Raw genomic sequence first — 14,960 nt, forward strand, 5'->3', positions numbered from 1 at the left:
GCTGTTTGGATATAATGATGGATTATTTGGGACCAAACCTACATTTGTTATTGAAGAAGAAGTCCTGGGACTGCATTCTGACGAAGAACAAGAAAGGTAAGAACATTTTTCTTAACGGAAATGTGATTTTGGTGAAGGCTGAACTGCGTGGGAGTCTAAATAACTAGCCCTGTGATGCCGGGCTATGTACTTAGAATATTGCAAAATGTGCTTCATCCGAAAAGCTATTTTAAAATCGGACATATCGAGTGCATAGAGGAGTAAAGAATCTATAATTCTTAAAATAATTGTTATGCTTTTTGTGAACGTTTATCGTGAGTAATTTAGCAAACTGTTAGTAAATTCCCCGGAAGTTTGCGGGGGGTATGCTAGTTCTGAACGTCACATGCTAATGTAAAAAGCTGGTTTTTGATATAAATATGAACTTGATTGAACAAAACATGCATGTATTGTATAACATAATGTCCTAGGGTTGTCATCTGATGAAGATCATCAAAGGTGAGTGCTGCATTTAGCTGTCTTCTGGGTTTTGGTGACATTATATGCTGGCTTGAAAAATGGGTGTCTGATTATTTATGGCTTGGTACTCTGCTGACATAATCTAATGTTTTGCTTTCGTTGTAAAGCCTTTTTGAAATCGGACAGTGTGGTTAGATTAACGAGAGTCTTGTCTTTAAATAGCTGTAAAATAGTCATATGTTTGAGAAATTGAAGTAATAGGATTTTTAAGGTTTTGAAAATTGCGCCACATGCTGCAAGTGGCTGTTACGTAGGTGGGACGAATTCGTCCCGCCTAGCTTAAGCTGCCTATCAATCAATGTTTTTGCGACCAGTGGACAGTCAGTGAAAAATGTGTTCTTGCAACAGCGCTGCATAGTCGCGCTGATCCCAGTGGTCCGCTCCAAGTTTGAGGGACTTCCTTCCTTAATCTCCTCCATGGTATTGTGCTCCATACTGTCAAAAAACAAGTTTATTTTAAGAAGACAACAAGAGGGGCTTTTATTGCTCAGTGTAATTTGTGCTGATCAAAAAAATTATAATAATTCATAGGCCTAATGGACACATGCTCAAACTGCACACTTTTGAATTGAACAGCTGTAACTGATCAAGATATCAAAGTGTCACCAACAAAAACATATAAACAATAGGCAAATAAAAAATGCAACATATGGCATACATTTTTCACATGCATATAGCATTTTCCGGTAGTGCTCAAAGCATTCCATTCCATGAGAGCAGCATTTCTTCTTCAACTCGAAGCAATGAGACCAATCAGTCCTCCATGAAAACAAAATCATAAACTACAGAGAGGCTAATAAGTCCTTAGTTTTGGGGTTATGATCAGGTAAAACAATTTGGCTAATCTACATTTCCAAGTCCTATTCTTGAAGAAGAAGGGGTTTTTTAATGAATAGTAATGGCTGGAAATCTGTAACACTTTTGTTTTAAATGTAAAAATATAGCCTAATCATATTATTATCTATATTGAAGTAGAAAGCAATGGGTTAGAAGAAGCCTACATAACTCATAACGTAAAGTAAATTGCAACATCCATTTATGGCAAGCTATGTAAACTCTAACATGGATTTGTCCTGCAATAGATGTCATTCAATTGGTAATATTCATTTGTCTTATTCTGAGGGGAAAGTAATGTAAAATAACACTAAGTGTGGGTAATCCACTAGTAACTGATTACGTTTAGAAAGTAACTTCCTGACCCTGTGTACAGTGTTACAATGAGGAATCTGTATGCCCCCACTCACCTTTAGTTTGTGCCTTTTGAAGAAACATGCAAGTATAGCCTATTCATTTACATCATTTAGCAGATACTCTTAACCAGAGCGACTTACAGTAGTGAATGCATACATTTCATACATTTTTTTCTCTCCGTACTGGTCCCCCGTGGGAATCGAACCCACAACCCCAGCGTTGCAAACACCATGCTCTACCAACTGAGCCGCATGTCTGTGAACGTTATTGTTCAGGATCTGACTCACTCTCACCAGTATGCTAATCACTGCAATGACATTCTATATATATATATTCTATATATATATATATATATAATTTTTTTTCACTTACATGACAATGTGAGGACAAGCAGATGCTTGCATGCATGTGTGAAATGTGCCGTGTCTGGGGGAAGCAGGAAGCAGTGGAGCCCTGTTCTGCACCCTGACAGCTCTGATAACCAACTGAGTGGACAGGGATTGGGCTAGTGCTGATGTGAGGTTGCATTGGGACACATCTCTTCATTTCACCATCACAGCCCTCTTAATACTAGATGACTGCCAGAGGCACACTTTGATGCCAGGATATTAGCAGGAAATAATGTCCTCCTCAGCCATCAGAGACCAGGTTCACTCCGGATCACATTCAGCCATCAGAAACCAGGTTCAATCAGGTTACATTCAGCCATCAGAGCCCGGGTTCACTCCGGATCACATTCAGACATCAGAGACCAGGTTCACTCAGGATCACATTCAGCCATCAGAGACCAGGTTCACTCAGGATCACATTCAGCCATCAGAGACCAGGTTCACTCCGGATCACATTCAGCCATCAGAGACCAGGTTCACTCCGGATCACATTCAGCCATCAGAGACCAGGTTCACCCTGGATCACGTTCAGCCATCAGATACCAGGTTCACTCAGGATTACATTCAGCCATCAGAGACCAGGTTCACCCCGGATCACATTCAGCCATCAGATACCAGGTTCACTCAGCACCACGTTCAGCCATCAGAGACCAGGTTCACTCAGGATTACATTCAGCCATCAGATACCAGGTTCACTCAGGATTACATTCAGCCATCAGAGACCAGGTTCACCCCGGATCACATTCAGCCATCAGATACCAGGTTCACTCAGCACCACGTTCAGCCATCAGAGACCAGGTTCACTCAGGATTACATTCAGCCATCAAATACCAGGTTCACTCAGGATTACATTCAGCCATCAAATACTATGTTCACTCAGGATTACATTCAGCCATCAGAGACCAGGTTCACTCAGCACCACGTTCAGGACCAGAGTGAAGGAATGGAGAGAAGCCTATTATCATTGACCAGGTGACCCTGATATACAGTACAGTATTCTGCACTATAGTCAGACATGCGGTGAAAGTAGCTTGCAATCTGTACAACAATACTAAAAAACATATTCCTTTCACCAGAAAGGAATATAATAAATGTGTTTATCATACTGCTGGCATATTCTGTGTTCCTCTAAAGATAGGCCTTTAATAAAAGAAAAGCTATTCAAAGAGTATGCTCTCTGTATCACTCTTTCTTCTCTGGCTAATGGGGAATTTATTGTATTCCATTGTGTACCAACGGAAACATATATCTGTGTTCACTGTGCTGTTTTAACCTTGGCTGTGTAGCACATGCAGGGCACCTTGGTTGAGTGGAGAGGTCCCTTGAAAGCTCCTTATGGGATGTAGACTCATTTTAAGTGATGTTTTTCTCTGTTGAGACTGTGGGAACACACTGCTGTGTCTACTTGTCGGTGCGGAGGACCTCTTTGTGTGTGACACGTTGCTGATGGAGAGCTGCACTCAGACCTTTGACCAATAGGACCTCCCTGACTCCCACCAACCTTTGGCCCATTAAAGTGTTCACTAGATCTCAAACGTTTCCTTTTATAGACAGTCAGTGACCTACCTAAAGCTGAGTTTTCTTTTGACCTGTGAAGTAAACAAAACCAGTGTTTATGGTGCAGTCATAAGCTGTGGAAAAAAGAAAAATAGCTCCGAACAAACTGTGCGTGGGTTCAAACCTCATGCCTTCACATAATGCAGGTTGGCATTTACTTGGATGACTCATGCACTGGAGGCAGCTCTGCATGGTAGTCACTAGCTGGCACAGCCACAAAGTCATAAAGTCTGATTTAAACCTAACCTGAACTCTGTTAGGTTCTGAACAAACAGAGTAAAAACTCAAACGGACGACTAGGAAAATCTCAAACCATGTTTATTCACCCACTGGGTCATACAGCTGCAAATACATAGACATGTTTACAGAAGCACATACAGTATATTTATACTCTCCTACTAGGTGACGTCAACTCCTTGCACATCTAGACAGCCAATGCATCTCTGTTGCTAGTCAGAAACTTAATTGGTTCCTCTCACTGGTGTAGTCATGGCCCTGCCTCATGCTAGAAACATTTTTTTGGCCGTGGATGTGTATGCGTGTGGGATACGACTGTTCCTTCTCACTTCATCTGACCTGACCTCGGGCAAAATTCCTCACTTCTCCCTAATCCACGACTGTCCTACCTTATCAGTGACTGAAACCTGACTGTTGCCCTTTGCCTCCCTCCTTAGGAGCCATGAGATTTAACAATAACATGTTTTGACAGAATGTAAACTTCCTGCACTCCCCCTTGTCTCACTCCGTAACTTTCCATACACCTAGTTGTTATCCACCCTCCATTGACCCCAACGCATACATTCCTTATATATGTAAAGTAATCAATAAGTTCTAGTGTGGTGACATAAATAAGTATATTTCAAGCTAGAATCCAACAGATAATCCGGGTGGCCATTTGATTAGTTGTTCAGCAGTTTTATGGCTTGGGGTAGAAGCTGTTAAGGAGCCTTTTGGACCTGGACTTGGCGCTCCGGTACCGCTTGCCATGCAGTAGCAGAGAAACCAGTCTATAACTTGGGTGTCTTTCACAATTCTTTGGGCCTTCCTCTGACACCCCCTAGTATATTGGTCCTGGATGTCAGGAAGCTTGGACCCAGTGATGTCTGTTGTGCAAGCTTGGACCCGTCGTTGTTAATGGGGACCTGTTCGGCATGCCTTTTCCTGTAGTCCACGATCTGCTTCTTTGTCTTGCTCACCTCACATTGAGAGAGAGGTTGTTGTCCTGGCACCACACTGCCAGGTCTCTGACCTCCTCCCTATAGGCTGTCTCATCGTTGTCGGTGATCAAGCCTATCACTGTGTCGTCAGCAAACTTAATGATGGTGTTGGAGTCGTGCTTGGCCACGCATTCGTGGGTGAACAGCAAGTGCAGGAAGGGAATAAGCACGCATCCCTGAGGGGCCCCAGTGTTGAGGATCAGCGTGGCAGACGTGTTGTTGCCTACCCTTACCAGCTGGGGGCGGCCCGTCAGGAAGTCCAGGATCCAGTTGCAGAGGGAGGTGTTTAGTCCCAGGGTCCTTAGCTTAGTGATGAGCTTTGTGGGCACTATGATGTTGAACGCTGAGCTGTAGTCAATGAACAGCATTCTCACATAGGTGTTCCTTTTGTCCAGGTGGGAAAGGGCAGTGTGGAGTGCGATTGAGATTGTGCTGGATATAATGAAAATTAGGTTTAAAAGTGGTGGAATTGCCCCAACATATTTCTTTTTTTTCATGAATGTTTACGCTGACTTTGCCACTGCCCATCTAGTAGAAATAGCTCAGCTCTACCTCCAGGACGAGATTTACCCAATAAACGTCAACCTACTCACATATCTCCTACCCTAACTGGTGGATGTTACTGTTCTTCTTCATGGTCAAATTTATGGTCAAATCTTTAAGGTCAAATCAGCTCCTACCAGAGGAAGCTGAACTGATTCCCAAAGTTTGGTTAACCTGCAGGTTTCTGACTAAATAACATCTAAATTCTATTTTGGCAGTGAGAGGGCGAGGCGAATTCTGAAATTAGCCCATTTTTAGAGGGCTGATTGAGGTACTTGCTTGGTTGCTTTTAGGTTTTTAACAAAAAAATGACAACACCCTCAACATATTTTTTATGTCAAGAATCATTGGTTCGCCATCACGTGATTTAGATGATTTCTCCACATTTGGTCTTCAAAGTGATTGTTGTCATAGTGTGACATGCAGAGAAAAAAGGTGAATCAGCGTTGTCCATGGAAAATAGAATGGGGATGTAGATCATTAACTTGTAATTCAGTTCAGCTTTTCATGCATGTCATCAATAGTAATGTGATTTTCATCTGAATGGCAATATCAGAGATCACATTTAACTCTGTTCTCTCTACAGGCTACACACAGAATACTTATTGGCAATATTAACATTTACGTTATGAAAAATGGGAAAATAGAAGCCAGAAAGACATGGAATGTGTTGATTAATACATTATGATCTAAGGACATTGGACAAGTTGTAAATATTATTAAACAATCACCTATCGTCCCATACAAATGTAAATCCTTTAGCCAATGTCATATCAGTTCTCATGATTCCTTCATGTACTGTAAATATTTTGGGCAAAAACCACCAGGAATGTTTTCTGAACGCTCTCCTAGTATGATAAACAAGACAGAAACATGATGATAAACAAGACAGAAACATGATGATAAACAAGACAGAAACATAGTGATAAACAAGACAGAAACATGATGATAAACAAGACAGAAACATGATGATAAACAAGACAGAAACATGATGATAAACAAGACAGAAACATGATGATAAACAACACAGAAACATGATGATAAACAAGACAGCAACATGATGATAAACAACACAGAAACATGATGATAAACAAGACAGCAACATGATGATAAACAACACAGAAACATGATGATAAACAACACAGAAACATGATGATAAACAAGACAGCAACATGATGATAAACAACACAGAAACATGATGATAAACAAGACAGAAACATGATGATAAACAACACAGAAACATGATGATAAACAAGACAGAAACATGATGATAAACAACACAGAAACATGATGATAAACAAGACAGCAACATGATGATAAACAACACAGAAACATGATGATAAACAAGACAGCAACATGATGATAAACAACACAGCAACATGATGATAAACAAGACAGAAACATGATGATAAACAACACAGAAACATGATGATAAACAACACAGAAACATGATGATAAACAAGACAGAAACATGATGATAAACAAGACAGAAACATGATGATAAACAAGACAGAAACATGATGATAAACAAGACAGAAACATGATGATAAACAAGACAGAAACCTGATGATAAACAACACAGAAACATGATGATAAACAAGACAGCAACATGATGATAAACAAGACAGAAACATGATGATAAACAAGACAGAAACATGATGATAAACAACACAGAAACATGGTGATAAACAAGACAGAAACATGATGATAAACAAGACAGAAACATGATGATAAACAAGACAGAAACATGATGATAAACAACACAGAAACATGATGATAAACAAGACAGAAACCTGATGATAAACAAGACAGAAACATGATGATAAACAAGACAGAAACATGATGATAAACAAGACAGCAACATGATGATAAACAAGACAGAAACATGATGATAAACAACACAGAAACATGATGATAAACAACACAGAAACATGATGATAAACAACACAGAAACATGGTGATAAACAAGACAGAAACATGATGATAAACAAGACAGAAACATGATGATAAACAAGACAGAAACATGATGATAAACAACACAGAAACATGATGATAAACAAGACAGAAACATGATGATAAACAAGACAGAAACATGATGATAAACAACACAGAAACATGGTGATAAACAAGACAGCAACATGATGATAAACAAGACAGAAACATGATGATAAACAAGACAGAAACATGGTGATAAACAAGACAGAAACATGATGATAAACAAGACAGAAACATGGTGATAAACAAGACAGAAACATGATGATAAACAAGACAGCAACATGATGATAACCAGCACAGAAACATGGTGATAAACAAGACAGAAACATGATGATAAACAACACAGAAACATGATGATAAACAAGACAGAAACATGATGATAAACAACACAGAAACATGATGATAAACAAGACAGAAACATGATGATAAACAAGACAGAAACATGGTGATAAACAAGACAGAAACATGATGATAAACAACACAGAAACATGATGATAAACAAGACAGAAACATGATGATAAACAAGACAGAAACATGGTGATAAACAACACAGAAACATGATGATAAACAAGACAGAAACATGATGATAAACAAGACAGAAACCTGATGATAAACAACACAGAAACATGATGATAAACAAGACAGCAACATGATGATAAACAAGACAGAAACATGATGATAAACAGCACAGAAACATGATGATAAACAAGACAGCAACATGATGATAAACAAGACAGCAACATGATGATAAACAAGACAGAAACATGATGATAAACAACACAGAAACACATGTCTTTGTCTTCAAGTGATAAATTAATCCTGGCATGAATTTCATCTCTGGGCTGCTGGCAATTTTAATTTCATTTGTTTGTGTTCTACCAACATAGGGAGCTGGCTGAAAGTTGTGAGAACGGAATGATTGCATGGGGAGAGGGAACAACTCTGACAAACGTGTGTGTGTGTGTGTGTGTGCGTGAGAGAGAGAGATAGGAAGCAGCGTCTGCCACTGTCTCATCCAACCAGACCTAAGATTACTGTTATATACTATTTCTGGTTATGTTTTCAAGGCCTTTACTTTGTGACACTAGCTAGTGCTGATAAATGCTGCATGTATTAATGCTGCTTTGGACTGAGGTGTGCTGTAGCATGATTTAATGGCTGGCTTCACAGTCACGCACCATGGCTAATTCACATAGAGGGATCGAATCCCCGAGCTGACAAGGTAAAAATCTGTCCTTCTGCCCCTGAGCAAGGCAGTTAACCCACTGTTCCCCGGGCGCTGACGACGTGGAGGTCGATGAAGGCAGCCCTCCGCACCTCTCTGATTCAGAGGGGTTGGGTTAAATGCGGAAGACACATTCCAGCTGAATGCATTCAGTTGTACAACTGACTCGGCATCTCCCATTCCCCTTTCCCATCAGGCACAACCGACTTTGTTCTGCAGGAGAATGTCATACAGTACATTTCACAGGCACACCCTCATCCCTTTTAATACATTAATACATTAACATGTAGAGTCAACAGAAACACTGTAAAGCAGTGATCATACACTAGTTTCAGCTGCGGGACCATTTTTTCTTGAGCGGATGGTCAGGGGGCAGGAACATAATTACAAATAATTTATAGACTGTAAAGTGACCGCAAGAAGCCAAAACAGAGGACTAAAATATAATCACTTCAAACATAGCTTGCATTTGTATACAATCACATATATATCTATTTTATGCGTGGTAATACTTTGGAACAGATTTCCAAAATGAAAATCAATTGGAGCTGATTTATTTTATGCCCCCCCCCCCCCATGTTTATTTATTATTTGCTCAGAAACGTTGGGGGCCAAATAAAATCACCCGCAGGCTAAATTCTGATTACGGCCCACCAATTGTGGAACTGGAACCCTGCACTAGAGGAATCACTGTATTTTATTCACTCTCATAGCATTGTGTTACAGGCCCTCAAAATATAATGTAATTCTCTTACCGGTAAACCTGAAATTATCTGGCAGTTCTGGCTCTTTAATTAACTTCAGTAATGGTTGCATGCAGAGACTGGATCAAATTGAGAACACAGTGTAATAAAAAGCTGTTATTAGAATTGATCCAGTCATTTTAAGCAGCTAACCCCTAGGCTTGTGGAGATATTGTGGATTTAGGCTCCCTCTCATTTGTCTTAAAGACATTGACAGCACTTTATTATCATGTTTTGAGTAGCACAGTTTGACAAATGACTTTTTAAATAATTAAATAGTGAAAAGTGACTGCACATTGACAGTGAACGAGATGTGCACGGCATTGTTAGAGCATCAACAATACTTCAAATGTCTAAAGATGAGGATTTTTTCTATTTTTAGTCTGAAATCAAAGAGTAATATCAATCTATAGAGAAATCACTGATATTACTTTATTACAAAAAAATATTAAAATCAGCGTCCCGTTTGTCAGAGAAGAACCGTAGTTTATTAATCAGCCCTCCTTGTGTTAGTTGAATATGATTCATAAATGTGTTTGTGACTGAAGAGCATCTCTGTGTTTTTCCAGGCGACCATCTTCGTGTATGTCCTCAAGGGAGCACCTGTTGCACCTCCGAAATGGAGGACAAGTTTGGCCAACGGAGCAAGCTGGAGTTGGAGAACCTGGTCGATGAAACTAGTCATGAATTACGAAGCACCTTTGTCTCCAGACATAAAAAGTTTGACGGTAAGACATGTTTCTGGTGTTCTTTCTAAAAACTCTGCTTTTGTTTACCTGCATACCCTCTTCTCAATTGTTGCTCACCTACGTATTCTTTCATTTTGAGCCACCTATAGCAGGCGGCTGAGGGGAGAACGGCTCACAGTAATGGCTGGAACGGAGCGAATGGAATGGCATCAAACACCTGGAACCATGGAAATTATGGTTTGTTGTATTTGATACAAGTCCACTTATGCCCCTCCAGCCATTAACCTCTATGGGCTAGGTGCGTCCCACCTACTCAACAGCCAGTTGAATCCTGTGGCGCGGTATTCAAATCGTTAGATATGCTATTACTTCAATTTTTCAAAAATATGACTATTTTACACCATTTTAAAGATAAGACTCTCGTTAATCTAACCACACTGTCCGATTTCAAAAAGGCTTTACAACGAAAGCAAAACATTAGATTATGTCAGCAGAGTACCCAGCCAGAAATAATCAGACACCCATTTTTCAAGCTAGCATATAATGTCACATAAACCCAAACCACAGCTAAATGTAGCACTAACCTTTGATGATCTTCATCAGATGACAATCCTAGGACATTATGTTATACAATACATGCATGTTTTGTTCAATCAAGTTCATATTTATATCAAAAACCAGCTTTTTACATTAGCATGTGACTAGCAATCCCACCGAACACTGCCGGTGAATTTACTAAATTACTCACGATAAACGTTCACAAAAAGCATAACAATTATTTTAAGAATTATAGATACAGAACTCCTCTATGCACTCCATATGTCCGATTTTAAAATAGCTTTTCGGTGAAAGCACATTTTGCAATATTCTCAGTAGATAGCCCGGCATCACAGGGCTAGCTATTTAGACACCCAGCAGGTTTAGCACTCATCAAAGTCAGATTTACTATAAGAAAAATGTTCTTACCTTTGTTGTCTTCGTCAGAATGCACTCCCAGGACTTCTACTTCATTAACAAATGTTGGTTTGGTCCAAAATAATCCATCGTTATATCCAAATAGCGGCGTTTTGTTCGTGCGTTCTAGACACTATCCTAAAGGCTTAATAAGGGTGACGAGCATAGCGCAATTCATGACAAATGAATTCTAAATATTCCATTACCGTACTTCGAAGCATGTCAACCGCTGTTTAAAATCAATTTTTATGCCATTTTTCTCATAAAAAAGCGATAATATTCCGACCGGGAATCTGCGTTTAGATAAACAGACAAAGGAAAAGAAAGCATTCGGTCGAAGCGGGCACGCGCCTAAGCCCATAGTACTCTGAGTGGCCACTTGCCAAAAGCGATAAAGTGTTTCAGCCAGAGCCTGCCTCGATATCGTTCAACTTTTTCCCGGGCTCTGAGACCCTATGGAAGACGTAGGAAGTGTCACGTTATTGCACAGATCCTGAGTCTTCAATAAAAAGAGCCAAGATGAAACACTACTTCTCAGACAGGCCACTTCCTGCTAGAAATCTTCTCAGGTTTTGGCCTGCCATAGGAGTTCTGTTATACTCACAGACACCATTCAAACAGTTTTAGAAACTTTAGGGTGTTTTCTATCCAAAGCCAATAATTATATGCATATTCTAGTTACTGGGCAGGAGTAGTAACCAGATTAAATCAGGTACGTTTTTTATCCAGCCGTGTCAATACTGCCCCCTAGCCCTAACAGGTTATCAAGAGCCTGTCCTCCCCAATGAAGGTGCCACCAACCTCCTGTGCTCTATACACAGCTACTTGAGGATCCTTGAACAAAGTTTGTTCTGTTGACTTCTATTTCAGTTTTGCTTACTGTTGTGTTTGCAATTTAGTTGACTTTCTCAGGAGGGCATTTGAATTCTAAATCATCATGAAGTCTGTGAGGACCTCCTTTGGGTTAGACAAGCATGGCCTCTTGCACAACAGATTGACAGCTGGAACTAGTAGCGTAGAGCATCCTCCTCCTCTAATACATCTCCTACAGCAGGTCTGCTGCGGCAGTATGGAGGATCCTGACTTCCACAGAGACTCTTCTGACTACCTCTCCTGATCCCCCTCGGCTCAGAGAACGGACTTTCTCTTTGCGGAGATATATTTGTTTTTATGCCTCAGCCTTGACTTTCACACACACGTCCTGCTGATCGTCCTCTTCCCAGTGAGTCCCTGCTTGTTATGGTTTAATGAGCAATAACACAAATCTTTCCAATGGCACCTTCAGCAGTGTGGGCAGCAGCTGCTCATCAGGACTATGAAGATAGAGGAGATGGGGGTAAATCATGTCAATTATGGGATGCCATCCCACAGCCATACATCCTCCTGTCACATCTCAGTCAGCGGCTTTTTATAAAATATAATTTTAATATGTGATTTATGTTAGAGAAACTCTGTGGAGAAGTGTCTGTGTGCTGGCTCTCCCTGCTCCAGATGGGGCTTATTTTAACCTTTATTTGGTTAAACCAAAACCATATTGTGCTTCTGTTTTGGGTTGGATATGCTTCAGTTGGCTCACTGTTAACACAGGGAATTCAGGGAGTTTGTAAACGTTAAGCCAAGCAGTGGCCTTGATTCAACAGTGCTCTCTCCAGTGTGAGGAGCTAAGGGCTTTCATAGATTAGTCCACAGTGTCAGTGCAATGCTTCTCAATAACAATGATCTCTCTCTCTCTCTCTCTCTCTCTCTCTCTCTCTCTCTCTCTCTCTCTCTCTCTCTCTCCCTCTCTCTCCACATTTCAATCTCCCCACTTTCTGCACAACTAAGCCAAACGCTTTATGATTAAATAGTATTACACTTTTGACTGTTAACACTTGTTAAAAAAAATACATTCATCTAAATGTCTAGGGCAAACACTGCTTTGATGTTTATTGTGTGGGATGTGAAAAATGAGCTAAAGCTGTTGAGTAAGTGCCTCAAATCTGAGAGCAGTGCTGAAAAAGCATATATTGAATACAGGCCCCACAATTATTCAATGGAGAGCAGTGCATGTTAAATCCTGCAGTCATCTGCACCTGAGAGTTAAAGCAGAGTCATTTTTCATGCAATACGATGCAGAAGGAGTATTACTACACATCTCCCACGCCCTAACAGCATTAGGGCCACTACTGATTGTTGGAATACACTAGCAAAATAGTATAGGCTAATATTTATAATGATTCCACTTCTTAAGGATTGGCATTCCGTCAACAGGACAGTTGTAATTTCATGCAGCGCGTTATATCAAGATCGCACATTTTTGAGTAACAACAAATGTCGGTACATAGAAGTGTCTTACATCGGCGGAAAGCTTAAATTCTTGTTAATATAACTGCACTGTCCAATTTACAGTAGCTATTACTGTGAAAAAATGCCATGCCATTGTTTGAGGAGAGCTCCTAACAACAAAACACTTTTTTCAACGTTCTGAAAGAGCTGCAAAACCTGGACCCGTACAAATCAGCTGGGTTAGACAATCTGGACCCTCTCTTTCTAAAACTACCCACTGCCATTGTTGCAACCCCTATTACCAGTCTGTTCAACCTCTCTTTTGTATCGTCCAAGATCCCTAAAGATTGGAAAGCTGCCGCGGTCATCCCCTCTTCAAAGGGGGTGACACCCTAGACCCAAACTGTTACAGACCTATTTCCATCCTGCCCTGCCTTTCCAAAGTCTTCGAAAGCCAAGTTAATAAACAGATCACTGACCATTTCGAATCCCACCGTACCTTCTCCGCTGTGCAATCCGGTTTCTGAGCCGGTCACGGGTGCACCTCAGCCACGCTCAAGGTACTAAATGATATCATAACCACCATCGATAAAAGACAGTACTGTGCAGCTGTCTTCATCGACCTAGCCAAGGCTTTTGACTCTGTCAATCACAGTATTCTTATCGGCAGACTCAATAGCCTTGGTTTTTCTAATGACTGCCTCGCCTGGTTCACCAACTACTTTGCAGACAGAGTTCAGTGTGTCAAATTGGAGGGCATATTGTCCGGCCCTCTGGCAGTCTCTATGGGGGTACCACAGGGTTCAATTCTCGGGCCGACTCTTTTCTCTGTATATATCAATGATGTCGCTCTTGCTGCTGGCGATTCCCTGATCCACCTCTATGCAGACTACACCTTTCTGTATACTTCTGGCCCTTCCTTGGACACTGTGCTACCTAACCTCCAAACGAGCTTCAATGCCATACAACACTCCTTCCGTGGCCTCCAACTGCTCTTAAACACTAGTAAAACCAAATGCATGCTTTTCAACCGTTCGCTGCCCGCACCTGCCCGCCCGACTAGCATCACCACCCTGGACGGTTCCGACCTAGAATATGTGGACCACTACAAATACCTAGGTGTCTGGCTAGACTGTAAACTCTCCTTCCAGACTCATATTAAACATCTCCAATCCAAAATCAAATCTAGAATCGGCTTTCTATTTCGCAACAAAGCCTCCTTCACTCACGCCGCCAAACTTACCCTAGTAAAACTGACTATCCTACCGATCCTCGACTTCGGTGATGTCATCTACAAAATAGCTTCCAATACTCTACTCAGCAAACTGGATGCAGTCTATCACAGTGCCATCCGTTTTGTTACCAAATCACCTTATACCACCCACCACTGCGACCTGTATGCTCTAGTTGGCTAGCCCTCGCTACATATTCGTCGCCAGACCCACTGGCTCCAGGTCATCTATAAGTCTATGCTTGGTAAAGCTCCACCTTATCTCAGTTCGCTGGTCACGATAACAACACTCACCCGTAGCACACGTTCCAGCAGCTATATCTCACTGATCATCCCCAAAGCCAACACCTCATTTGGCCGCCTTTCATTCCAGTTCTCTGCTGCCAGTGACTGGAACGAATTGCAAAAATCGCTGAAGTTGGAGACTTTTATTTCCCTCACC

General features: G+C 40.9%; 1 protein-coding gene across 1 annotated transcript in view; it reads left to right on the forward strand.

The window, feature by feature from the left end:
• LOC106582440 (glypican-6) overlaps positions 1–14,960 on the forward strand; it is a 160,990-nt gene that overhangs the window by 23,432 nt on the left and 122,598 nt on the right. Inside the window, exon 2 of the mRNA XM_014165554.3 lies at positions 9,949–10,107. Coding sequence (XP_014021029.1) covers positions 9,949–10,107 — 159 coding nt within the window. The remainder of the gene's footprint in view (positions 1–9,948; positions 10,108–14,960) is intronic.

This window comes from Salmo salar, chromosome 21 (genome assembly GCF_965601325.2).
Source record: "Salmo salar chromosome 21, fSalSal1, whole genome shotgun sequence".
Classification (NCBI taxonomy): Eukaryota; Metazoa; Chordata; class Actinopteri; order Salmoniformes; family Salmonidae; genus Salmo; species Salmo salar.